This window comes from Bubalus bubalis, chromosome 4, assembly GCF_019923935.1.
Source record: "Bubalus bubalis isolate 160015118507 breed Murrah chromosome 4, NDDB_SH_1, whole genome shotgun sequence".
In the NCBI taxonomy this organism is placed as follows: Eukaryota; Metazoa; Chordata; class Mammalia; order Artiodactyla; family Bovidae; genus Bubalus; species Bubalus bubalis.
In genome coordinates, this window is record NC_059160.1 from 52,513,912 (window position 1) to 52,541,462 (window position 27,551).

Consider the following 27,551-nt stretch of genomic DNA (forward strand, 5'->3'; position numbering starts at 1 on the left):
CAACGAGTTCGCAACCTTTTTCGTGTCCACGCGTGGGGTCACGTTGGGAATGATTCCAGAGCGACTTTTCGCAGTCAGCTTTCTATTTGACAGTGCTTCTCAGTAAAGAGACACACGTGAGAGGTTGAAAATACCCCGAAGCGCTTTTCCTTGCGAGTGACGAAGAACTACAGTTCCCAGCATGCAACGTACTAGAGAGGAAGCTCCGTAGTGCATGCTGGGAATCGTAGTCTTTGATCAGCTGCGTAGTTTGGCTCTTCCTTCTGCAGTTCTACCCCCGTGTCTCTGCGGGAGCTTGCGCCGGGTGTTTTGGAATTTACCCGTCGTTCCCATTGCCGTAGAGGTCTGTACGTGTTCCAGACTCTCCAGTGTACATCTTTTAGAAGCGGGCCTAGAAAGCCCCCAAGGCCTTGGCCGAGACCCCTCCGTGTTCTGGGGGGGGCGGCCTCTCTGAGTCTGGCCCCAGCCTCGTGCTCGTTCGCGAGCCTTTTCCGAATCTGCCTTCCCGTGCGTCACTTGGGCAGCCGGAATCCCTGTTGCGTCTGCTCCTTTCACGACCGGAATCCCAGGCCTCCAGATTCGATTTCCAGAAGAGAGTAGCGGGGCTCCCTCCACCTTCCCTTGAGGAAAATTGCGAGCAACTTTAATGCCCCGACTCCCTCATGAAGTTCAAAGGCGGTGACCCGGTGGTCCCAGAGTCCCTGCTGTAAGTCAGGTGGAAAGCATGGTAGTAAAGTCCAGTCTAGCACAAAAAAGAAGAAACACTTTCAGTTTGACGTGCAGGAGGATACACCTGCAGATCTTTGAAAGCAAAACCTGTGGGGCCGCAAATGAGAGAGGGAGTACAGCTTTGTAACTTCGTAGAAGTACAGAAAGACCAGGTGTCTTTCGTGTGAGGGAAGTCCCTCACCCTAAGCTTGCGCCTTGGAAAATATTTTCTCTGTCTCTTTAACCTAGTCTTTACATAACCCCCACCCTGACTCGCACCCCAGTTTCTGACAAAAACACTGCCTTCCTTACTGCTTCCTACAGGGTAATTGAACTTCAAATTTGTTTTCAGATCATCATCCGAATTCCTGAAGGCAAGGTTTCAATGACAGGTTATCATATTTATTTATAACTTCCCCTATTTAGGTTTGCCAGTCTTAAATCTGTGGTCAGCACTTACCCATTGTGGTGGTGCTTCATTTACATCTGCCTCAATTACCTGTCTTTGTTGTTAGTAAGAAAAGTTTAGCTTACAAAGCTTTTGTCATGCTTCTGTGCTTGCATCTTTTTTTTTTTTTTAAGGGTATACTAGGGTATGAATTACATTCATAAATCTCAGTATTTGTGTTTTTGTGTTTCAACTGTTGTTTATTTTTTGCTTTTAGAAAAAGATGACTGCCTTGACTTTTCTGCATTTCATAACTTTGCTTCACCTTTTTCTCTAGTTCTGAACAAGTAAGCAACCAGTTCTGAAATTGCAAACTCCATCTTAACTGGTCAGTGGTGGGTCACTTGTGCTGCACCTGGAGGAAACTGAGAGTGAGATGGGCCTCCAAAATAGATCCATTGCTTGTGGGCACATGTTTCTGCAAACAATGAATGCACAAGACAGTCAGAACACGAGACAGACTGGCGGAAAAAGATGGTTGGCTGTTGTCAGGCTCAACTCTGTCCCTTTAAGACATGATTCATGGCTGTGCACCCTGTCTAAGGGATGGGCAGCTTACCCTGTTTCCAGCCTCTCTGTTTCTCCCCTGTGGTCTCCACCTCTCCTGCCACTTGACCCATGATTGATCCTTAGGTCTTATCTTGGCCTACCTTCTCCAGAACTTACACTTCAGATTCTTATTAAGCTCCTGACCTTTGGATCTGAGTCCTTTCCTTCCTAATTTTAGTTTTTCCCTTTTGACAGTGTCCATGAATACTACTGGAAAGGCTACCATTGTTGTTTGTGTTATTGTTACTGTTGCTGTTGTTAAGCTTTTTCTTGAGCACAGTTAACTCCACTAGATAGCACCTTCCTTTGCGGTTGAACTTGGGAGAGAAAAACCAGACACGCACTGGGGTGTCATTAGGAACAATGGATAGCTCACCTAGTTGACAGGGGTCATCTACTGCTGAGTCAGGGAGGCTGCAGACTGGGGAGATGAAGACAGGATAGCAGTTGGCATCTGAGAACACTGATGTGTGGAGCTGAGCTCCAGGGTGAATTTCTCAGTTCATTTTTTGGTTCACTCTTTCATTTATTAATTCAGCAGTGTTGGAGATCCGGTATGTCCCTAGGATTATGCAAAGTGCTGGCAGTTTAAGGGAGAGCAATATAGATATGGTCTCTGTGCAGAACTTGAAGAAATATTACCATCATCAGTGCATGCATCTTATTTAAACTGAAGCAAAGATATAAGAGAATGCAAAAGAATGTGAGGGAATTTTGACGGGGTGGTGATGGAAATGCTCTTGATCTTGATTTTCGTGGTGATTGGAACTCATCAAACTGTAAACTTTGAAAAGAGTGAATTTTGTCATATGTTAATTATACCTCAATCCAAAAAGGCTAATAGCAACTATTAATTTAAAGAACAACAACAACAAAAAAAACCCAAAATGAAGAACACTAAAACCCATTTCAGTAGGAAGCAGGAACCAGACAGAGATGCCCCCAGTTGTCAGTATTGTCCCACACTGTGTAAAAGTGTCTGAGACAAAAAAATAAAGTGGGGCTTCCTGCATAGCTCAGTTGGTAAAACATCTGCCTGCAATCCAGGAGACCTGGGTTCAATTCCTGGGTCGGGATGGCAACCCACTCCAGTATTCTTTCTTGCCTGGAGAATCCCATGAACAGAGGAGCCTGGTGGGCTGCAATTCATAGTTAGCATTAATTTTAGAACAGTTGTGGGCTTTCATTTTAAAATTCCTTCTCACTGGTGAAATAATTGCCTATCTGAAAATTCAAGAGGCTCTAGCTAGGGGGAAAATAAGCATCAATAGACTTACCCTAATCTTGCAGAGTCCCTTGGACTGCAAGGATATCCAACCAGTCCATTCTGAAGATCAGCCCTGGGATTTCTTTGGAAGGAATGATGCTAAAACTGAAACTCCAGTACTTTGGCCACCTCATGCAAAGAGTTGACTCATTGGAAAAGACTCTGATGCTGGGAGGGATTGGGGGCAGGAGGAGAAGGGGACGACAGGAAGAGATGGCTGGATGGCATCACTGACTCCATGGACGTGAGTCTTAGTGAACTCTGGGAGTTGCTGATGGACAGGGAGGCCTGGCGTGCTGTGATTCATGGAGTCGCAGAGAGTCGGACACGACTGAGCGACTGAACTGAATCTTGCAGAAAACACAGAAATGGAAATTCTAACACCTTCATTCATATTAGATAGCAAAACCATAAAATACTTAGGAATAAACTTCAAAGACATAGCTCCAACATAAAGAAAACTGTAAAATCTTATTGAAGAATATAAAACAAATGGAGAAGTTGCGTCTGCTGCCATAACCTATAGGGTATTATTGCTGTGTAACAAATTACCCCAAAACTGTAGTTCAAAGAAATAAGCATGTATTATCTTCACAGTATCTATTGTGGGGAATGTAGGAGTGCTTAGTTTGGTAGTCCTGATTCTGGGTCTCTCATGAAGCTGCAATCAGGATGTCAGCATCTGCTGCTGACATCAAAGGCTTGGCTGGGACTGGAGAACCTGCTCCGTGATGACTCACTCACATAGGTATTTACCGGAGTTTTCAGTTCCTCACTGCTTGGCCCTCTCCCTTGGGCTGCTTGAGTGTGCTCACAGTATGGTAGCTGGCTTTCCCCACAGTGAGTGATCCACATCAGAAACAAGGCAGAAAGTGTGATAACTCATAACTAACCTCAGAAATCACACACTGTCATTTCTACAATTAACTCTACTTAGTGAAAGAGGCAATTATGTAAAGAGGTGAATACCAGGAGTCAGAAATCACTGGGGCCAGTGTTAGAAGCTGTTAGAAGCTGGCTGTTACCATACCCTAGCTGCAAGAGAAGCTGAGAAAGGTTCTAGCTGGCATATTCAGCTTCTTTTGTGAGTAATGGGCTCATGAAAGGGGGAGGGGGTGGGGGCGGAGGCAAGAGCCAGAAGTGGGGATTTCCCCCCAAATAGGAAGGGGATTCAAATGCTGCACAATGAAAAAGGATGATACATATCCACTACATGTTTGAATAGACAAACAGAACAGTGTAGGTAAAGAGAGAATCCAGAGATAGATTGTTTCAATTTAATACATGATAAAATAGATGTTTCAGTTTAGAGGAGAAAGGATGGTTTGTTTTATAAATGATGCTGGCCTTGACTGGTTATCCATGTAAAGAAAAATAAAGTTGACTCCTATCTTATACCATATAAAATAGAAATCCAACTTAGGAGAAAATAAGAAAGGCTGTGAGTACATAGTAGGAATGGGGGAGACCTCTTTAACTAAGATTGAGCATCCATTTTTAAAGGGGTCTCAAAGAGTCTACCACAACTTAGAAAAATTAAATTGAAATTGAATCCTTATAGACAAATAGAATAAATTCTTAAAATTGAAATGCTTGATAAAAATAAATGAGTTGTGTTTAAAGGGTTTTGTTACTGATAAATATCACTCTAGGAAAGCTGTACCAGCTTACATTCCCACCAAATTATGTTTTAAGAATAAAAAGCTTTAAAAAAGAAAAAGTGCAGCTTGGGGCTGTCAAACTAAAATTACTAAAGTTAGATGCTGTAATCATGAAGGATGGGGGTGGGGGCATGTTATTTATATATAGAAATTTCTAAAAAAAAAAAAAATTTCCAAGCCTAAGCATATTAAGAGAAATTTCTGGAAAAAATAAAAAGCAGAGGAAATTTTCACCAGTTTGTAAATAGTCTCATTACTTCTAGTTCAAAATTGCAGTGATAAATAGAGTGATACTACTTTGAGGCTACTTTATCACAAAATTTGAAGTCAAACATTTGCTGTAGAGGTAATGTTAACACTGACAACAGCAGTAGGAATAGCAAACATTGATTGAGGACTTTATATATATCTTGCAGATTCTAAAATGTAAACTAAGCAGTGATGATTTGCTTAACAAATCTGTTGGGAAGGCTGTTCTTTCCTCCATTCCCTCTCTCCCTCCCTCTTTGTCTCTTCATTTCTTTTTGGAAATAAGAACAGGGAATTTATTGAAGAGATGGTGAAGCAGTTCATAGAGTGGAAGGAAAAGCTAGACACCAGGCCTCAGGATCAACAGGATACCCAGGGCAGTAATGTTCATCTAGGGCACTGGAACAGGAGTCCTCATCCCTTACTAGGGAATGTGCTTTCTTAATAAGTTCATCTTGGCGATGTTAAAGAAAACAAATTTCTAAAAAAATGTTTATTAGGTGGCTATTATGCAGAGTCTCATTTAATCCTGCTATATCGGATGTGGTCATTGTTTTCAAACTCACAGCTGCAAGAGCTACCATCAGAGTGAGATCTTGGGGGAGTTTATGTCACTCCAGAGCCCACATTCAACCTCTGTATCCCCAACAATGTGGAAGGTGCCACTCTAATGCCACTTGCTGCTATCAAGTAGGCCAGGGACAGATATTAAATAGCTTTGGTTCTCTGGCGCAGTTGTCGGGCTCTTTCCATTCTGTTTTAGTCTTCCTGATTATGCCAAGAGCAAGTCAGTTTGTCTTAAATAGCTCTCTGATAAGCACATATTAGTCTACCTTTTCCATAAAAAGAGGAATGTATCTAATAGAATTTATTCAATGCTGTTTGCTATTTAAAATTTTTTTTAACTTTTTTATTTTGTATTGGGGTATAACCAACTAACAATGATGTGATAGTTTCAAATGGACAGCGGAGGGATTCAGTCATACATATACATGCGTCCATTCTCCCCCAAACTCCCCACCCACACAGGCTGCCAGGTAACATTGAGCAGAGTTCCCTGGGCTATACAGTAGGTCCTTATTGGTTATCCATTTTAAATATAGCAGCACTGTTTGGTTTTTAATGCATTATTTTTAGGGCTACTATCTATTTGTGACATGTGATAAGAGTTTTGCACTTTATAGTAATCATGAAAAGTTTGTAGTTAATGTTTTTTTTTTTTTTGCTTACATTGTTTTAAAGTAAAATAAAAAAATCATATCCTACTTTTATCTTTCCTCTCCAAGATAACTTCTTCTTCTACTTCTGTCCACCTCCCCACTCCTGTCCCCATTAATCCTCTATTTCTACAAAAACTGGGAAGGTTCTTTATTAGCAGTTGTGGAGTTATTAATATTATTACTTGGCCATACCACAGGGATCTTAGTTCCCTGACCAGGAATCGAACTTGGGCCATCTGCACTGGAAAAATGAAGTCTTAGCTACTGGACCACCAGGGAAGTCCTAGTCCTCACATTTTTAAAGAATCAGCTCTATTTTTGGTCTAATTTATATAAAATGCGCCCATTTTAAGTGGTCAGTTGGTAAGTTTTGATGAATGCCTACACCTAACTACCACTATGATTATGATAGAAAACATTCCTAGTGCCATAAAGAGTTCCCTTCCCAGTTATTTTCTCCCCATCCTCTACCAGGCAACTAATGGTCTATTTTCTGTCACCATTCGCTGTGTTTTGTGGTGGTTTTTTTTTTTTTTTTGCTTTTCTCTTTGACTCATGAGTTATTCAGAAATGTATTATTTAATTTCCAAAACTTGTCAATTTTTCAGGTATCTTTCTGTCATCAGTTTCAGATTTAATTCCATTGGGGTTAGAGAACAGAATTTATATGATTTTAGTTCTTTCAGATTTGTTAGAGTATTGGTTTATGACCTAGGATGGACTTCAGCACACTTATTGCTTAAAAGGCCTAATAGAAAATATTTCAGGCTTTGTGGGCCAAATAATCTCTATCATGACTACTCAGCTCTGCTGTTGTAGTATTAAATACTCACTATAAGTGAAAGTGGCTGAGTTCCAGTAAAATGTTCTTTATAAAAACAGGGAACAGGTAGGCCTTGGCCTTTAGGCTGCAGTTTGCTGAACTTTGGCCTGGAAGCTGGTTCATTTTGGTGATTGTTCTGTGTGCACGCGAGAAAAATCTGTATTCTGCTGCTTTTGGGTGAAATGTTCAAAATCAATTTGCTTGATAGTGTTTTTCAGATCTTCTACATCTTTGCTGATCATCTGACTACTTAAACTATCGATTACTTCAAAGACAAGTTTTAAAATCTCTAACTTGTGTTATGGGTTTGTCTATTTCTCCTGTCATTTCTACCAGTTTTGCTTTGTGTGTTTTAAAACTCTGTTGTTAGGTGCATGCACACTTAGGATTATTGTACTTTCTTCGTGGACTACTTTGTCATTATGTAATGTCACTTTCTATTACCAGTGACACTTGTTCTGAAGTCTACTTTTTCTGATGATAACTCCCTTAGTTTACTTCTCTCTAGGATCACACACTTTGTACTGCCTGATGTACAATATCTGAAAACAGCTAATTAATATATTTTGTCCAGTTTTCTAATTTTTTGAAGAGGGGTAGGTAAGTCTTGTTCCTGTTATTTATCATGGCTGGAAGCAGAAGCCCATAACTTTCTTTTATATATATATATATATATATATATATATATATATATATATCGCTTGCCATCAGTGACTGTACTTTTACCCTCTTAGTTATGTCATTTGTGAAGACCATTTAGTTTGCTTTCTTTCTTTTTCTATTTTTTTCTATCATAAACAATGCAATGAACACCTAACAGTTGTAGTTTTTCACTATTTTGATTAGTTCCTTGGAGTGATTCCCAGAAAGTAGTAATATATTTTGAAGTATATTGCCATTTACTTTCCAAGCATACTTTCTAATAGCTTTCCAGAATTACCAGTTTACAATTCCATAAGTATACATAAGGTATAAATTTCACCAATATTTAGATTGTTATTGTTGTTCAGTCACTAAGCTGTGTCCAACTCTTTGTGACTCCATGGTTTCCATAGCTATACTTTCAAATATCTGTATCATTGATTATCTGTATAATAATATACAGATATTTGATATCTGTATCATTGTATATTTCTTTGAACTCTAGAAGGGTTAAATATGCTTTTATATATATTCTTATATTTTTTTTAACTTATTTGTATCTTTTGCTTGTATATCTACTAGGATGTCAGTATTTTTCCTAGAATAAAGATAAATTTATTTGTGGCAAATATTTTTTATAGTCCATTGTTTGCCTTTACGTCTTTTAAAAATGTGGTTATTATTTGTACATCTTTTGTGATTTCTTCTATAGCTTAAAAGTTTTGGATATATTTTCCCAGTTTGATTAATATTTAATTATGTTTTCTTTTCATTTAAAAATTATACTAAATTCTTTTGTTCAACAAATATTCACCTGTCACCTACTCTGAGCCAGTCCTTATGCTGGCTGTTTGGAGCCTGGTAGAGACCAAGATATAAATTACCTCTGATCACTTGGAAATAGGAAAAGGTAGATATTTTCAAGTAATGATAATCTAATTCTAGCCTCCTAAATGGCAGGCAAAAAGTCTTTTAATGAAGTGCTCATGATGCCTGTTCAGTTATCTTTTAGATTTTGTTTGTGTGAGATTAATTGTTTCAAATTGTCATCTACTTATTACAGTATCATTTATTGTATAGGTGTTTTCTATGCATTGATATATGGTATCCTCAAGACCTAGAGTCTTATCCATATAATATGGAGGCAGTATAATGTATGTGTCCTGGAGTCAGGCTGACTTGTGTTTAGATCCTGGCTCTTCACTTACTAGCCAAGTGACTTTGGACATGTTGCTTATCCTGTCTGAACTTTTGTTTCTTCATCAGTGAAGCAGAGTGGTAATATTATCTATTGTATGATTATTGTTACAATTAAATGCAAAAGGGTTAACACTTTTTCAAAAGATAATGCATTATTATATTCTTGTCAGGTGATCTTGATGGTAAATTGCCCTATTCACGATAACACGGTATGTTTCTCTATAGGTGAAAGTAACAAACAGTGAAGCAGCATTTGGTAAGGAAATGAGTTGCATCAAGAAAAAGCTCATAAAACTAGGTACTTTTCATTGAATCTTTTGCTTCTGAGCGAGATGCAAGCATATCTACCTCATTGTTGGAGGGTGTGTGTTTTTCCATTAGCTCAGTGGAATTGAATTCCCAATGCATGTAGGTGAATGGAATGTTGTAAGAGCCTGCACAACTTGAGATAGAAATAATCACAGTACTCCATGAAGTTCTTAGATCCAGACTTCCTTGCCTCTGAGATGCCAGGTGCATTATTGGTCTTGGGCCTTATTATATTGCTATTTTAATTTATTCCTCTTTCCTGACCTCAACTTCATAACAATTTTTGTTCTTGCTTCTGGTCATGGGTCTTGGCTTATTCTGTTGCTAGGTATGCTGGGCTCCTTTTCTGCATTTGCCTTCCTTTTCACTCTTTAGCAAGTTCCCTTGCATAGATTCCAAATTAACAGGGAGGGGCAGAAGGAGCAGGTGGCCAAAGGAACACTGGAAAGGTAGGATGGGGGTGCTGAGGCAAACAGGGAGAACTATATTCAGTGCCCACTTACCACCTGTGGATCTCAGCTCTTCAGCAAAAGCTTTGGGGAAACAGAGGATCAATGAACTTCCTGGAATCCTAAAAAGAATTTCTTTTTTCTTTTTCAGTCCTGACTTAAACTTGATTGTTTTTCAAGTCATTTCTGTGCATTGTTTGGCATCACTCACATTATAGTATCTATAAGAAGAAGACATTCTGGGGAAAGATTTTAATCTGTTTATAGCAAACATAATTAGGAGAAAGTTGTAGAAGCAAAGGAGGTTGGTGGCTGCACCAGAACAAAAATTGTTCCGTTTTAAGGGTTACATCATCTCTGAGCAAAGTGAAATGAAGGCAAATGAGAGTGAAGACAGGTCTGCCCAATTCCTTTTAAAGCCGCAGAAACCCATTCAACCTTACATCTGCTCGACTCTGGGTGATTTTGAAGAAGAGAGAGACTTTTTGGCAAGCTACATCTTCCCTCAGCTGAATGAGCTCTGCAATTCCCGGGGCACGTATTTCAAAGCTGTGGACCTGAGGTGGTCAGGGTTGGAGGCCCAAGTACCCTCACTGTCCAATCTGTTTAGACAGCATTTTTGTCTCCAGTCGCAACACCTGAAGCTCTGTCTCGACTACGTGAACAGCTGCTTTCCTTTTTTCATCTGCTTGCTGGGTCAGACATACGGGGACTTTCTCCATAGCTACTCACCTGTCATGTTCTCCAAGGCAACTGACTTGTCAAGTTTATCCAGAGTGGAACAGAATCTCTATGTTGCTGCAAAAAACGGTTATCCTTGGGTCCTGGAGTATCCCACCTGCAGTCTAATGGAGTTAGAGGTCATCCAAGCAGCATTTCTGAATGAGTCTCAATTTCAGTATTTTTACTTTAGGAGGGGAACCATGCCGCTGAAGACTTGGGATGAGGAAAAGGAGGAGATGCTGTCTTCGGGTTGTCCGACTGACGATGAGGAGAGATTAAAGATCGGAATGCTGAAGGCCAAGATTATTAGCAAAGGGCTCCCTGTCAGGTTGTATAGAGATCTCCATGAGTTGGGTGAGCTGATTCTCAAGGACTGGTTGGTCGTGATAGAGAAACTTTGCCCAGCCACTGTAATGACGGAAAATACAGGTTAGTAAATATGGAGATAGCTAAGTCTGTTGTCATAGGGTCATGTGTTTTGTGTGTCTTTCTTCCTTGTGAAAATGGTTGAAATGTTATTTATGCATTTAAAATTGTTAGCATATTCCCATAACATTCACTTCATATGAAGATTTTTGAAACTGAGAATAAGAGCAAATAGTAGGTCATGGAAGACGATTTAGGAAGTAAAGGAGCTCGGGGAAGACCTAAAATGTTTGGCAGTTAATGTGTAGATCCAGAGCAGAGGTTCTAGACCAAGGCTGATTTTACCCCCAGGGGACTTCTGGCTACATCTGAAGACATTTTTGGTGTCACAGTTGGGGGTGTGCTACTGGTATCTACCGGGTGGAGGTCAGGGTCACTGTTACACATCCTCCAGTGCACAGAGCTGCCCCTCATAATAAAGAATTTTTCAATTGCAAATGTCAATAATGCCAAGGTTGAGAAACCCTAATCTAAAGGGAAGAGAACTTTTATTGTCAAGTGATTTTTGCATGTTATCACTTTTAATCTTTAAGATTTAGACCTGCAAGGTAGATGCTATAATTGCTGTTTTACAGATGAACCAATGAAAGCTGTGTAGCAGTTAAGTGACTTACCTAATGTCACTTCACCAGTGAGGGATCATTCTAGAATTTGAACCCAGGTCCTTTTGACTTCAAAACAATGCTCATTTGCTTTCACCCTTACTACTCATGGAGTCAGTAATCCGTGGACTGGTAGTCTCAGCATCACCTAGGAACTTGCTAGAAATGCATTCTGGGTCTATTGAATTAGAATTTGCATTTTAATAAAGATGACAGGTGAGTTGCATATGCATCAAAGTTTGAAAAGCACTGCCTGACATCATATTGAAATGATTATAGTTATTTTGAAAGCAGTGTCTTGTAGACACGTACAGATTAAAAAGGGAAGAACAACATCAGAATAGGGTGGAGATTCTTCACCTGGAATCTAGAATAGATTCTTCACCTAGAATAGACTTTGTGAGGGATCTGCGATGCCCTGAAATTATATGAAAAATAGAATGTTTTAATGCATATGTGTGTTTGGTGGGCGTAGGAAGACATCGATCAAAGGAAGACACTGTCTTTGATCAAAAAGGTTTAATGACACAAAAAAGATTATGAATTACCATTGTAAGGGCCCAAGTAGTGTGGGAATGCGGAATGAGGATGGTGCATTCTCACATGCTTTAGGGACCAGGCAGGCAGAGTCCTTGTAATATGATAGGGAGCGGATCTGTGGTCAGCTGAATAGGAGGGAGTTGACCTACGTAAAGTCAGTCACATTCATTGTTGGGGGTGAGATGTGAAATCCCACCTGTGCTGGTCAAACTAGACTCCACCCACACACCAAATCATTTGGGGTCTTAGAAAAGAATATTGTATCGATCATTACTCTGGGTTGCAAATGACTTACAATGGCTTCAAGAGAAAGAATTTATTAGTTTATATAACTTGAAAGCCTAGGGATAGGTCTTGTTTAGCTCAAGCTGCATCCACTTGCTCAAAGGGGGATTCCAGGCCCTTGTTTCTCACTGTTTCTCTGATGGCTCTGCTGTTCTCCTGCTGCCTCAGTTCTTCGGCTTCCCCATTATGGAGGGAAGATGGCTGTAGTAGCTCCAGGTTTGAGTCCAGCAGTAAATGACTCAAAGTCCTACCATTAAGTCTTGCTGTTCCTGATTAGCGGGACTTGGACTATATGCTTGTATCTGACTCAATCACTGGTATTGTGATTGATGTGATATGATTCTCTGATTTGGCTAATCCTGGGTCCTATGCCACCTCCGGAGGTGCAGGGAGTCAGACCCACTACATTAACATGAATTGAGAGTTGAGACAAGGTGGGACCTGAAATGATAGTCTGTAGCTCAATAGGGTGTTGAGCAGTGCCAAAATATCTTGAGTATTCATTACAGCCTTGGAGTTTTAGAATGTCCAAAGACAGACATGTTCTCAGATCCAAGATTTTTCAGTTTCTAGCTGTGTGACCTTGGGAAAATGACATAATATTGGTAAGCCTAGATTTCTTCTTCTGATTTCTGGTTAGCATTAATCACCTTTAGAGTAATAATGTATATTAAGCACCGAAATGGAGAAGGCAGTGGCAACCCACTCCAGTACTCTTGCCTGGAAAATCCCATGGACAGAGGAGCCTGGTAGGCTGTAGTCCATGGGGTCGCTAAGAGTTGGACACAACTGAGCGACTTCACTTTCACCTTTCACTTGCATGCATTGGAGAAGGAAATGGCAACCCACCCCAGTGTTCTTGCCTGGAGAATCCCAGGGACGGGGGAGCCTGGTGGGCTGCCATCTGTGGGGTCACACAGAGTCGGACACATCTGAAGTGACTTAGCAGCAGCAGCAGCAAGCACCCGAAAACAGTGCCTGACATACATTATGCTAATGGGTAAATCATGAAAAAATGAGTCCTGGGAGAATATAGTATATATTTTACTAAAGCCTGAAGTATAGTTAATAATGATATTTTTTGACTAGTCTCAGTGTGAACTGCATCTGTCAGTTAATGTTTACTAACGTGTTCAAGAATTAAACCTTTCTGTGTATTTGGGTGAGAGACAAATTGTTTCTCTATAGTTTTCTCCTTAGTCTTTGATGTTGGTTACTATTGAAAGGTTAGTTTGTTTTAGACTTTAGTTTTAAATATGTAATATATGGACTACATGTCTGCAGTAGAAGGTACAGAATGGGTGAACTATTAAAAAAATCTTTAGAATAGAAGGATAAATTATTTTTCTTTTGGATCTTCAGTACCCTTTAATTGCCCACATAGTTCCAAAATCTCATAGCTGGGGTAAAAATAGGCCATATGGGTAGTTGATGGTTATCATAAGGCAGTGTTGAGCTATCAGTTCACACTCTTCACTTTTAGAAGCACTTCTGAGGTCCTTAGAGTTACCTGAGACTGGTGAGTGAGGTTCATGATGAGCTAAGGAGACCCATTAGGTTGTGGGATCGTCTCCAATTCTGTCTAAGATCTTGAAATTTGAAGCTGACCTTGGCCAAACTGTTGGTCCTCTAGGTCTGTTCCGGCCCTAACCTGAACCAGAGGGCAGCCCAGTTAACTATGGAAGTCTAAGATGTCTTGAGACCTTACCAGGTTAAACCAGAGATGTTCATTCTCCTGCCTCATTTAAAAAACAACCCACTCCCAAACTCTGGAAGATGTAGGTATCTCTAGAGATGGGGGTACATTTTGGCAGTCCAGAATGCCTTGACTTTAACAATGAGTTTAGAAACACAGTAAATTGAAGCTAGAAGGAATCTCAGAGATCCAGTTGTCTGGCTGCCACTTATTTTACCTGAGAGTTTAAGGGACTTGCCCAATGGCAGAGTTGAAACTGTACTCATGGTTATCATTGTATTGGGGCATCTTATCCTAAAAATACACCCCACTCCCTCCCCCAACCATTGCCCTGGATAGAAACACATATGCCATGAGATTGAATTAGGTAACTTATACTTAGCTAACAATCTAAAAATACAAGAGGATATATGTAGCAAATCCAGGTTTTTTTTTTCTTTTGCCCTGTTCATTGTGAGATCATGAAATAACTTGGAATCCTAAGTAGGATTTCAGATACAAGTAGCATTGCTTGCCTGTAGCTTCCTTGCATTACAATGTAGAGTGGGTTATGAAATACTGTGTTAACATAGAAAGATGGCGGTAGGGACACAGAACACTTCCCTGGGAATTCATAATAACCATGTGAAATGGAAAATGCTAAACTACAAATCTAAGACGTTAAAATATATCTTTTTGTCTCTAAAGACTTTAAGCACAACTTTGAACGTTTCTATCATGAAGAGTTCACTGAGAAGTGCAAGGAAGTGTTTGTTATTTCCAAGGAGTCTAGCAGGATCTTTGAAATCTTGGAAAGATTTGCCTTAAAGGATATGGAATCTGATTTTAACAGTCCTGCAGCAGGCTCCAGCTTAGACTCTGTTCTCAGGTACGACGTCAAGAAATCCCAAGCAAAGCAGTCTGACTTTAGTGAATAGACTCCTCCAGTTTGGAATATCTTCCTTCCCTCCCCCTTTCTACCCTTGCCTGTAAGACAGGCTTCCTAAAAAAGCCACCCCTGGGTTAGAATCTCCTCATCAGAACTCACTCTGCAACTGCTAAATTTTCCTGACTGTTTCAGTTCTTTCTTCCAGTCTCCTCAAGCAGATTATAAACCCTGGAGGACAGAGAGCTCGCCTTCTGTTTTAATCCCATAGTCCAAAGTTTGTCTAAGTTATTCCTGACAATGATGAAATGATTTTAAGGAGAAAACGTTGGATTAGGAAACATGAATAATGCATCTGTACAGTATTGCATAATTTACAAAGAACTTCCACATACATCATCAGCTCGTTATTAAGATATTCAGCCAACACTTGTTAATGGCTGACTATGGACCATAGCTTTGTGTTTGTGTGTAAGGAACTGAGTTACCCTACCCAAAGTTTGCACTCCTTCACTTTTTTCAGTGTTCTCTGCATTCAGACAAAGAATCCACCTGCAATGCAGGAGACCCTGGTTTGATTCCTTGGAAGGGAAGATCCCCTGGAGAAGAGAAAGGCTACCCACTTCAGTATTCTGGCCTGGAGAATTCCATGGACTGTATAGTCCATGGGGTCACAAAGAGTCGGACACGACTGAGTGACTTTCACTTCACTTCACCCAAAGTTTTCACTCCTTCACTTTTTTTCAGTGTCCTCTTCATTCAGACCCCCATATCTTTTCCTTTTCTGGGTGGTGACATATTCTCTTCACCACCCACAGGCGTGAAGAGGCTGGGGCATGAAGAAAGAGCTGGGTTGTCTATGGTGTCCTTCCTAGTTTCAAACCTAGAAATAGGGAGGTTCCTTGGACTGTTTTATTTCTTCTATCCTCATACTCCAGTTCTTACCACAGGTATCATTTATTCTGTGAGGGTTTCAGGATTTGAGATAAACCCACAGTGGCTCAGGGCTGTGCTCCACCGTCTCTGCCCCAGTCTCAGCACCCACTATGACTGCAGAGCTACCAACATTCTTATGATTCCGGGAACCCATGCCAAGAGGAAGACAGTTGATTTGGTTAAAACAACATGGTGCTCGGGGGACTTCCCTGGTGGTCCAGTGGCTAAGACTGTGCAACAAGACAAGTTATACTGTGCTCATGCCAGTTCAGAGAAGTCATTTATTCATTATTACAAGCCAAAACACCCCCATGGAGCAGCTGCTACTGCTCAGCGAGTCACTGACAACTGTGGTCATTTTGTTGCATTTCTAATGTCATGGTCATCAGGATTATGGGAATCCTTGGCGTAGGAGTGTTTTGATTTTTTATTCTCTCTTCTGATGGTGCAGAGTCTCCCTTCCAGGATCTTTGGGCGGGTTGGGCCCTTGATGTAACCCCAGGTTCATGTTGGACAACCCTAGAGTCTATGGTGTTGGAGGAGCCTTCCAAGGTTACCATCTTTCCACTCTCCTAATTTTATATAGGACAGAACCAAACCCAGAGAGAGAATGACTTATTTGGAAGCAAATGAGTTCACAGTGGAGAGACTGGAATTTCTTTTAACTTTTAAAAGATTGGAATATAATTGCTTTATAATGTTGTGTTAGTTTCTGCTGTACAATGAAATGAATCAGCTATATGTATACATCCCCGGAGAAAGAAATGGCAGCCCGCTCCACTATTCTTGCCTGGGAAATCCCATGGACAGAGGAGCCTGGCGGGCTATAGTTCATGGAGTTGCAAAGAGCTGGACATGACTGAACACACATGCAATATGTATACATGTATTCCCTCCCTCAGGAAGCTTCCTCCCAGAGAGATTAGAATTTCATCTCTCTTAGAGACAGATGTATGCAGGAAAAATTTCCCTCCCTCCCTCTTTTTGGGTAGTTATTCTTGACTACATTTCCCCTGTTTGTTTTTCAGAATAAATCCTCTTCCAGCTTACAAGTCTGTTTTGCTGTTGTCTGGAGAACGTGGTTGTGGCAAGTCCACTCTACTTGCCAACTGGGTGAACTATTTCAAGACGAAATACCCGAACATGTTGCTGATCCCTCATTTCGTGGGCAGCACCTGTGAAAGCAGTGACATCATGTCCGTGATCCATTACTTCATCACAGAATTGCAGTACAAACACTATGGTAATGGAGTCAGACTTTGAAATTCATTCAGAAAAATTTTGTTTAAAAGTGATCATTCTGTCTTCTGCCCACGAGGCTATTTTTCTCTTGTTCCAATCTAAACCCTTATATAGTCTTGCCTATGTATCCGCCCACCTCTTCTGCTCTCAGAATTGTTTCTTTTCTTCCTTTCTTTCTTCTTTCCTTCCCCAAGTGTGAACTGAGTGCCTTATATGCCAGTGGGGATACAACCGTGAAAAAAGTGGACAGAATACGTTAGCCTCATGGGGTTTTCCTGTTATTGGAGAGCAAAGGGGACAAAGAATTAATGACTAAAAGATATAGAATGTTTGGAAGACGTTAAGTTCTATGAAGAAAAATAAATCAGAGAAAGAAAGTAGGCCGTGTGTATGTGTAAGGATTTCAGGACTTTAAAGGTATCGTCTGGGCAAGCTTCACTGAGGAAGGGACATTTGAATAAATACTTGAAAGAGGAAGCCAGGCAGATTATCTCAGGGAGAACATTCCAGCCAATGGGAACAGTTGCAAGGGCTCCAAGGCAGGATGTGCCTCTCAGCTATTGCTCAGGTTCAGTTCAGTTCAGTTCAGTCGCTCAGTCATGTCTGACTCTTTGCGACCCTGTGGACTGCAGCAGGCCAGGCCTCTCTGTCCATCACCAACTCCCAGAGTTTACTCAAACTCATGTCCATTGAGTCAGTGATGCCATCCAACCATCTCATCCTCTGTTGCCCCCTTTTCCTCCCACCTTCAATCTTTCCAAGCATCAGTTTTTTTTCAAATGAGTCAGTTCTTCACATCAGGTGGCCAAAGTATTAGAGTTTCAGCTTCAATATCAGTCCTTCCAATGAACACCCAGGACTGATCTCCTTTAGGATGGACTGGTTGGATCTCCTTGCAGTCCAAGGGGCTCTCAGGAGTCTTCTCCAACACCACAGTTCAAAAGCATCAATTCTTTAGCGCTCAGCTTTCTTTATAGTCCAACTCTCACATCCATACATGACTACTGGAAAAACCATAGCCTTGACTAGACAGACCTTTGTTGGCAAAGTAATGTCTCTGCTTATTAATATGCTGTCTAGGTTGGTCATAATTTTCCTTCCAAGGAGTAAGCGGCTTTTAATTTCATGGTGGCAGTCACCATCTGCAGTGATTTTGGAGCCCCCCCCCCCGAAAAAGTCTGCCACTGTTTCCACTGTTTCCCCATCTATTTCCCATGAAGTGACGGGACTGGATGCCATGATCTTAGTTTTCTGAATGTTGAGCTTCAAGCCAACTTTTTCACTCTCCTCTTTTACTTTCATCAAGAGGCTGCCATAGTTCTTTGTTTTCAGCTATTGCTCCTCCCGTTCAGTTCAGTAGCTCTCTACTAAGCATGTTTACTCACTCATTCATTACAAAGTATTTATTCGTTGCCTGTTCTGTGCCTGTCATTGGTTTGGGTTCTGGGGACATAGCACTGAGTCTAGCAAATAAGATCATGACTCCCATAGGTCTAATGTTCTGTTGAGAAAAGCAGATAACCAATAATCAAGAGATGTTTCAAGTAATGATGAATGCTGTGCAGAGTGATGTGCTGAGATGATGGGCTGGCTGTTGAGGTTGAGTGGTCAGAGACCACTCTGTATTAGTTGGAATAACTAATTAGGTATTACTGTGATATTGAATGGTTTGCCTTGGAAATGAACACAGATCATTCTGTCGTTTTTGAGATTGCATCTAAGTACTGCATTTCAGACTCTCTTGTTGACCATGATGGCTACTCCGTTTCTTCTTAGGGATTCCTGCCCGAGGTATTAGATATAATGGTCATCGGAGTTAAATTCACCCATTCCAATCCATTTTAGTTTGCTGATTCCTAGAATGTCGACGTTCACTCTTGCCATCTCCTGTTTGACCACTTCCAATTTGCCTTGATTCGTGGACCTGACATTCCAGGTTCCTATGCAATATTGCTCTTTATAGCATCGGACCTTGCTTCTATCACCAGTCACATCCACAACTGGGTATTCTTTTTGCTTTGGCTCCATCCCTTCATTCTTTCTGGAGTTATTTCTCCACTGATCTCCAGTAGCATATTGGGCCCCTACTGACCTGGGGAGTTCCTCTTTCAGTATCCTATCATTTTGCCTTTTCATACTGTTCATGGGGTTCTCAAGGCAAGAATACTGAAGTGGTTTGTCATTCCCTTCTCCAGTGGGCCACATTCTGTCAGACCTCTCTACCATGACCCGCCTGTCTTGGGTGGCCCCACAGGCATGGCTTAGTTTCATTGAGTTAGACAAGGCTGTGGTCCTAGTGTGATTAGATTGACTAGTTTTCTGTGATTATGGTTTCAGTGTGTCTGCCCTCTGATGTCCTCTTGCAACACCTACCGTGTTACTTGGGTTTCTCTTACCTTGGTCGTGGGGTATCTCTTCACGGCTGCTCCAGCAAAGCGCAGCCGCTGCTCCTTACCTTGGACGAGGGGCATCTCCTCATCGCCCCTCTCCTGACCTTGAACATAGAATAGCTCCTCTAGGCCCTCCTGTGCCCGTGCAGCCACCGCTCCTTGGACGTGGGGTTGCTCTCTCGGCCGCCACCCCTGACCTCGGACGTGGGGTAGCTCCCTATGGAAAAGAAATGCAAAAAAGCAAAATGGCTGTCTGAGGAGGCCTTACAAATAGCTGTGAAAAGAAGAGAAGCAAAAAGCAAAGGAGAAAAGGAAAGATATAAGCATCTGAATACAGAGTTCCAAAGAATAGCAAGAAGAGATAAGAAAGCCTTCCTCAGCGATCAGTGCAAAGAAATAGAGGAAAACAACAGAATGGGAAAGACTAGAGATCTCTTCAAGAAAATTAGAGATTCCAAGGGAACATTTCCTGCAAAGATGGGCTCGATAAAGGACAGAAATGGTATGGACCTAACAGAAGCAGAAGATATTAAAAAGAGGTGGCAGGAATACACAGAAGAACTGTACAAAAAAGATCTTCACAACCCAGATAATCACGATGGTGTGATCACTCACCTAGAGCCAGACATCCTGGAATGTGAAGTCAAGTGGGCCTTAGAAAGCATCACTACAAAGCTAGTGGAGGTGATGGAATTCCAGTTGAGCTATTTCAAATCCTGGAAGATGATGCTGTGAAAGTGCTTCACTCAATATGCCAGCAAATTTGGAAAACTCAGCAGTGGCCACAGGACTGGGAAAGGTCCATTTTCATTCCAATCCCAAAGAAAGGCAATGCCAAAGAATGCTCAAACTACCACACAATTGCACTCATCTCACATGCTAATAAAGTAATGCTCAAAATTCTCCAAGCCAGGCTTCAGCAATACATGAACCATGAACTTCAAGATGTTCAAGCTGGTTTTAGAAAAGGCAGAAGAACCGGAGATCAAATTGCCAACATTCGCTGGATCATCGAAAAAGCAAGAGAGTTCCAGAAAAAAATCTATTTCTGCTTTAGTGACTCTGCCAAAGCCTTTGACTGTGTGGATCACAATAAACTGTGGAAAATTCTTCAAGAGATGGGAATACCAGATACCTGACCTGCCTCTTGAGAAACCTATATGCAGGTCAGGAAGCAACAGTTAGAACTGGACCTGGAACAACAGATTGGTTCCAAATAGGAAAAGGAGTACGTCAAGGCTGTATATTGAAACCCTGCTTATTTAACTTATATGCAGAGTACATCATGAGAAACTCTGGGCTGGAAGAAGCACAAGCTGGAATCAAGATTGCCAGGAGAAATATCAACAATCTCAGATATGCAGATGACACCACCCTTATGGCAGAAAATGAAGAGGAACTAAAAAGCCTCTTGATAAAAGTGAAAGAGGAGAGTGAAAAAGTTGGCTTAAAGCTCAACATTCAGAAAACGAAGATCATGGCATCTGGTCCCATCACTTCATGGGAAATAGATGGGGAAACAGTGGAAACAGTGTCAGACTTTATTTTGGGGGGCTCCAAAATCACTGCAGATGGTGACTGCAGCCATGAAATTAAAAGACGCTTACTCCTTGAAAGAAAAGTTATGACCAACCTATATAGCATATTCAAAAGCAGAGACATTACTTTGCCAACAAAGGTCTGTCTAGTCAAGGCTATGGTTTTTCCTGTGGTCATGTATGGATGTGAGAGTTGGACTGTGAAGAAAGCTGAGCGCCGAAGAATTGATGCTTTTGAACTGTGGTGTTGGAGAAGACTCTTGAGAGTCCCTTGGACTGCAAGGAGATCCAACCAGTCCGTTCTGAAGAAGATCAGCCCTGAGATTTCTTTGGAAGGAATGATGCTAAAGCTGAAACTCCAGTACTTTGGCCACCTCATGCGAAGAGTTGACTCATTGAAAAAGACTCTGATGCTGGGAGGGATTGGGGGCAGGAGGAGAAGGGAACGACAGAGGATGAGATGGCTGGATGGCATCACTGACTCGATGGACGTGAGTCTGAGTGAACTCCGGGAGCTGGTGATGGACAGGGAGGCCTGGCGTGCTGCAGTTCATGGGGTCACAAATAGTTGGACATGACTGAGCGACTGAACTGAACTGAACTGAACTGAATTAGTTATTAGTTGGAATAACTCTGGCTGCTGCTGATACATCCCATTTCAGTGGCTTCTTGAAGTTTATTTCTAGCTCGTGTTTATGTTAGTCACTCAGTCATGTCTGACTCTTTGATACTCCCATGGACTGTAGCCTGCCAGGCTCCTCTGTCCATGGGATTCTCTAGGCAAGAATACTGGAGTGGGTTGCCAGTCCCTTCTCCAAGGAATCTTCCCAACCCAGGGATCGAACCCTGGTCTCATGCAATGCAGGCAGATTCTTTACCATCCGAGCCATTTCTAGCTCATGCAACAGTTCAGTTCAGGGTTTCTAGTTAGAGAACGAGTGGCTTTTTCCCACGTGGTGATTTGGGGCCGCAGGCCCTTTCCATCTTGAGGCCGTGTCATCTTCTAGGGCCTCAGAGTCATCTGCTTTTGGCTAGAGGAAGAGGAAATTGAGTGGAAAAGGCACACCTTTCCTTAAAAGTCTCGGCCAGGTGTGACATGAGTCACTTCCACTCCCATTCTTTTGGCAAGAATTCAACCTCCCTGGGCTCCCATGGCCACACTGGGAGGGAGTCAGGTAGGAATAGAAAGCTACCCCCACCGTGTTTAAGGGGGAGCATAAACTTTCACATGACAGCCTGACATCTTTGCTACACTCTCGGGAGATCTCACAGACAAGAAGGAGCCAGCCTTGTGGAGATCAGAACATTCCAAAGAGAAGGGACAGCTAAGGTCCCTAAGCTGGTAACAAAGTGGAGTGATTCAGAAAGGGAAAGAAGGCAGTGTGTCCAGACTCTGGTGGGGGATGAGGGGAGTGTTACCAGATGAAGCAGGATAAGATAGAGGATGGGCCACTTTGTATCTGAGTTTTGTAGAACAGGATCTTGGGTTAGATTCTATTGTGTGCAGTGGGAGGCCAGTGGAGGATTTTGAGCAGGGGACTGGCATGATTTGGTTGGTATTTGTCAAAGCTCAAAATCGTCTCCTGTGTAGAAATAGGTGTGGGGGCGTCAGCATAGCGGCAGTGACACTTGTTAGAGGCTATCACAGTGGTCCAGGTGGGAAGAGGTGATAGCTTGGGGAAGGGGAGGAGCAAGGGGATGGATGGGAACACACTGAGGAATTGAATGTGAGAACTGAAGGACAGGGAGAGGTTACGGATTCTCCTAGTTTGCGGCTTGAGGAAACTAGGTGGACGGTCAGGCTGGTTCACTGAAATGGAACTACACTGATGGGGCAGCAGGTTTCGAGGGTAATCAAGAGTTCTGCTTTGGTCAGGAGAGATTGAAGATGCAAGGCTTACATGGGCAGAGAGAACAGTCCTATGGGATCCACCTCTGTTCTAGGAGCAGCTGGGGAGCCGGATGGCTTCTATTAGCTGTGAGACCTGGGCAAGTTATTTTAACTCTCTCTGGCTCAGTTTTCCCATTTGTGAAATATGGATAGGCAGGAAAAAGATGTCTTGTAGGTAGTTGAGAGGATGAACTAAGATAAAGTCTGAGAAACAAAGACACTTAACACAACGCTTGGCATATAGTGCTGTGCTGTGCTTAGTTTCTCAGTCATGTCTGACTGTTTGTGACCCCATGGACTGTAGCCCGTCAGGCTCCTCTGTCTATGGGGATTCTTCAGGCAAGAATACTGGACTGGGTTGCCATGCCCTCCTGCAGGGGCTCTTCCGATTGCAGGGATCGAACCAGGGTCTCCCGTACTGCAGGTGGATTCTTTACCATCTGAGTCGCCAGGGAAGCTCAAGGATACTGGAGTGGGTAGCCTATCCCTTCTCCAGGGGATCTTCCCAACCCAGAAATTGAACCGGGGTCTCCTGCTTTGCAGGCAGATTCTTTACTGCCTGAGCTACCAGGGAAACTGCAGCACCAACAGATATTAGATATTATTATTATCACCATTAGGTGCCTTCTGTGTATTTGCATGTTTGTATATGTCTGACCCTTCCTGCTTTGGAGACTTCATCCTTTCTCACCTGGGGCTTGTACCCTCATGTACCCACATGAGCGAGTGTCGGGGCCCTGGGGGAGTTGTGATGGGTGTAGATCATCTCTGGATGAAGGGACAAATATGTGAGCTTCCTTCTGCGTGTGTGTGTGTGTAGGCATGTCTGTGAGTAAATAAAGTGATCACGTGGGTGTGAGTTTTTAGTGGCTGCATTTCTCAGAGTGTGGTAAGTGGGTAAAGTCAAAATCAGTAGCAGCAGGTATGTCTGATTCTAAGTGAAAGCGACTAGTACCACTCAGGCTCATCCCAAAGGTGTTCATTCTGGCAAAGCTGATGATTAGATGCTCAACTGTACGCATGCAATTATGATTTTATTCCCCAAATAAATTGCTGTTTTCTTGAGTGTCTTTTTAGGTATGGAAAGCGCCTAATAAAAACAGCTGCTGTCTTTCAAACAAACAAATCTTTAAGCTGACAAAGCAGAATAAATTCATTAACAGCCTGTGAACACTTGACAGTCAGGCACCGCCTCTCCTTGTTAACGGGAAGGCAGTGGTTCTGGACTTGGCCCGCCCGGATTTTCAGTTCTGGCTCCACTATTTACTAGTTGTGTGATCTTAGGCAGTTCACTTAAGCAATCTGTGCCCCAGTTTCTCATCTCTAAAATGGGGATGGGAATAATAGTACCTATAGAAAGCTGTGTCAGGGTTAACAGATGATACATGTAAAGAACTTAAATGGGTCCTTGGTACAGTTTGCTGTTATTGCTTTTGTTATTATTCCTCACTGAGCTGGAGAAAGAAGCAGGGAGTGGGGGACAGCTGAGGGAAACAAGAAAGTCCTATTCATTATCTAGACTAAGGGGAGCCAGGATGGAAAGCAAGAGAGTTGGTAGCTGTTCTCCAGTGTCTCCATGGTAAAGAATCCACCTGCAGCGCAGGAGATGTGGGTTCAATTCCTGGGTCAGGAAGATCCCCTGGAGAAGGAAATGGCAACCCACTCTAGTATTCTTGCCTGGAAAATCCCACGGACAAGGAAGGCTGGCAGGCTACAGTCCGTGGGGTCACAAAGAGTCAAACACAACTGAGCACGCATGCATGTTACACAGAAGCCCAGGGGAAGCCAGGATGAGCAGGGCTGGCTGGCTCCAGCATCGTTTAGCATTACCGCCTTGGCTTGGAAGCTGGCTTTCACCTGGGGGAGGTGGACGTGGGAAGAGGAGGAGCCATTGCTGAGAGCACAGCCAGGCCTTAGAGGTCACATGAAGATGCAGGCAGAGAGCATTTTCTCGTACCCAACTCAGCTGTCCGCAGCTGCAGCGCCTGTGTGGGCTGTGAGCCCTGCCCTCCCTCCCCGTCATGGGGACGCTAAAACTCCCCTGGGTGAAGCTAACATTTCTGCTCCTCCGTCCCCACCCCTGCTGGCCAGGATATAGCGATCTAGCAGAGGAGAACTGCCCACCGTGGCCAAGTCTCTGACCCAAGTGCCCTTGCTTGCTAGGCAGCTGCAGCTGACGTCCCCCTCATGACAGGCTTCATAGAAGGTCAGAGAAGAGCCTCCGCCTTTCCTCTTTTCATGTTTCCTCACTGTATTACTCCGGACCCTGGCAGCAGCCCTGACTAACAAGGAGCTCCTTTTATCAAAGGCTTTCTGGGTGCCAGATGCTGTGCTGAGGGCTTCATCAACATCTCATTGTTTTTCCCCAAGAGGTCTGTCTTGATGTTAGCACAGTTATGCTTCTGTGTAATACAGTTACTCTCCCTGCTTGGACAAAATAGAGTAAATCTTTTAAAAATTAATTAATTTTTGGCTGTGCTGAGTCTTCGTTGCTGCCCCAGGGATTTCTCTAGTTGTGGGGAGCAGGGGCTATTCTCTAGTTGCGATGTATGGGCTTCTCATTGCGGTGGCTTCTCTTGTTGCAGAGCACAGGCTCTAGGCACGTGGGCTTTAGTGGTTGCAGCATGTGGGCTCAGTATTGCGGCTCAAAGGCTCTAGAGCACAGCCTCAGTAGTTGGGGCTCATGGGCTTAGTTGCTCCAAGGCATGTGGGATCTTCCCGGATCAGGGATCGAACCTGTGTCCCCTGCATTGGCAGGTGGATTCTTAAATAGATTAAATCTTCATTTACTGAAGAAACTTAATCCAGTCCAGTTTCTTTGCATAACTTGATTTCTAGATCCTAACAGGTCTTAATTTATTTGAAAAATATTAGTTTTGAAAATTAAAAGCAAGGCAGAAATTGTATATCACAAAGTGCTCTGAGAATATTAGGTAGGTGATTACCATTTTGGGTTGCTGCTAGTGTGTCACTGAATCACATCCTGCAAGTTGGTCCTCTCAAATTACTTCCTTTAGTCTTTGCTGATTCATAACTTAATTCTCCCTAGTAATTTCCAGAATCCAAGGTCTGGAGTCCATTACTAAGGGTAGAGTAATTTAGGATCAGTTGTGTTAGGTTTAAAATGAGCCAGGACCAAAGAAACTAGGTGGTGGGTGGGAGATATTATGTGTGTGTGTGCATGCACGCACACAGCTGGACCCCCAGAGTGGTGGCTGTGACCCCTAAACAGGAACTGATCTTAAGGCGGTGCAGAAGCTTCACAGATCACATAGCCTGACTTCTCTTTCTTCCCATCCAGTTCTTTGTAACATGATCAATTTTTGCATTTTGGAAAGTGAGAGTAGTGCTTTGGATCATACATAATATTTTTTATATAAAATCCTGAAAATATATAGGAGACATGTGGTGGTAAATATCATTACCTCTTTAGGGTTGAATATTTTGAGACTGCTAATCACACATACAGCCTTCCCCGGTGGCTCAGTGGTAAAGAGCCCGCCTGCCAATTCAAGAGACACAGGATACTCGAGTTCGATCGCTGGGTCAAGAAGATCCCCTGGAGAAGGGAATGGCAACCCACTCCAGCATTCTTGCCTGGAAAATCCTGTGGACAGAGGACCTTGGCGGGTTACAGTCCATGGAGTCACAAAGAGTCAGACAAGACTGAGTGGCTGAGCACGCACACACCATCCTACACCATCTGTATATGTCATACAGCTGTGGGTAGCACTCCTTGTTCCCAACCCCTTCTGCTTCCCCAACCCATTAACATATACCTAATTTGAGTACATTTCTATGCTGTAGGTACCCAGCTTGAAACTGATATTCTCAATGAAGATGCAAATATCTTGGCCTTTTCACTTCTTGTGGACGTATTCATTGCTTCCATCAATGTAAAGCCATGTATACTTGTACTGGACGGAATTGAAGAATTGGCTGGCATTTATGGGATTTCAGGAGAGAAGGTAATCTCTTTTCAAAATAATATCTATTTTATTATTATTTAATAAAAAGAAAACCCCTTAATTAATTTTTTTGAACTTTTTATTTTGTATTGGGGTATAGCTGATTAACAATGTTGTGATAATTTCAGGTGAACAGAGAAGGGACTCAGCCATACATATACATGGAGCCATTCTCCTCTAAACCCCCCTCTCCTCCAGGCTGCCACATAATATTGAGTGGAGTTCTATGTGCTATACAGTAGGTCCTTGTTGGAAAACGGCTTAATTTAGAATGTACACAATACCATTCCCTTGCATTGCATATCTATAGTTATAGGCAATGCTGCTTCTAGTTACTTCTGAATATTTTACGAAACAAATACTTATGTAACACAATGAGCCAGGCACTATTCTAGAAACTTCAGAGATATCTACATTGAATTCTCACAGCAATCCTTGATAGACTGGGATCATCATCCCTATTTATATAAATGGGATTGGAGTTGGAGATGTTAGACAACTTGCTGAAGGCCCTAAGGTGATGGTGGACTTGGAATTCAAGCATGGGAAGCCTGGTTCTAGAAACTGGCCGTTACTGCTGCACAGTTCTGCCTCGCTCACTATTTTATACTTCAATCAGACATTTATCAGGCCCCTATTATATTCTTTAGGTTGTATATTTTGATTTGCCTTATCTATACTTAATTTTTCATATATCAAATTCTATCAATTGTTTGCTATCTTTAGTTTTTCTTCTGTTTGAAATGATATTGGATCAATGGCACCTCCAATGCTTTTTAGAATTAGTCATTACTTTGTGAAGCATTTTCTCTAAAACTTATACATGCCTAATTATAAATTATGTAATTCATGTATATTTCTCATAGAACATATAACAAAGAAGAAAATAGAAAATTAAACATCCTCACAGCCTCACCATTGTTA

At 42.2% G+C, this 27,551-nt stretch overlaps 1 protein-coding gene across 1 annotated transcript in view; it reads left to right on the plus strand.

Annotated features, from left to right (window-relative positions):
• Positions 1 to 8,183: 8,183 nt before the first annotated feature.
• The window catches only part of LOC102404511 (putative tetratricopeptide repeat protein 41), a 79,533-nt gene continuing 60,165 nt past the window's right edge, over positions 8,184 to 27,551 (plus strand). Inside the window, 4 exon segments of the mRNA XM_025283615.2 lie at positions 8,184 to 10,677; positions 14,485 to 14,665; positions 16,627 to 16,841; positions 26,467 to 26,627. Of these exon segments, the coding sequence (XP_025139400.2) occupies positions 9,897 to 10,677; positions 14,485 to 14,665; positions 16,627 to 16,841; positions 26,467 to 26,627 (1,338 nt within the window). The 5' untranslated portion in view covers positions 8,184 to 9,896.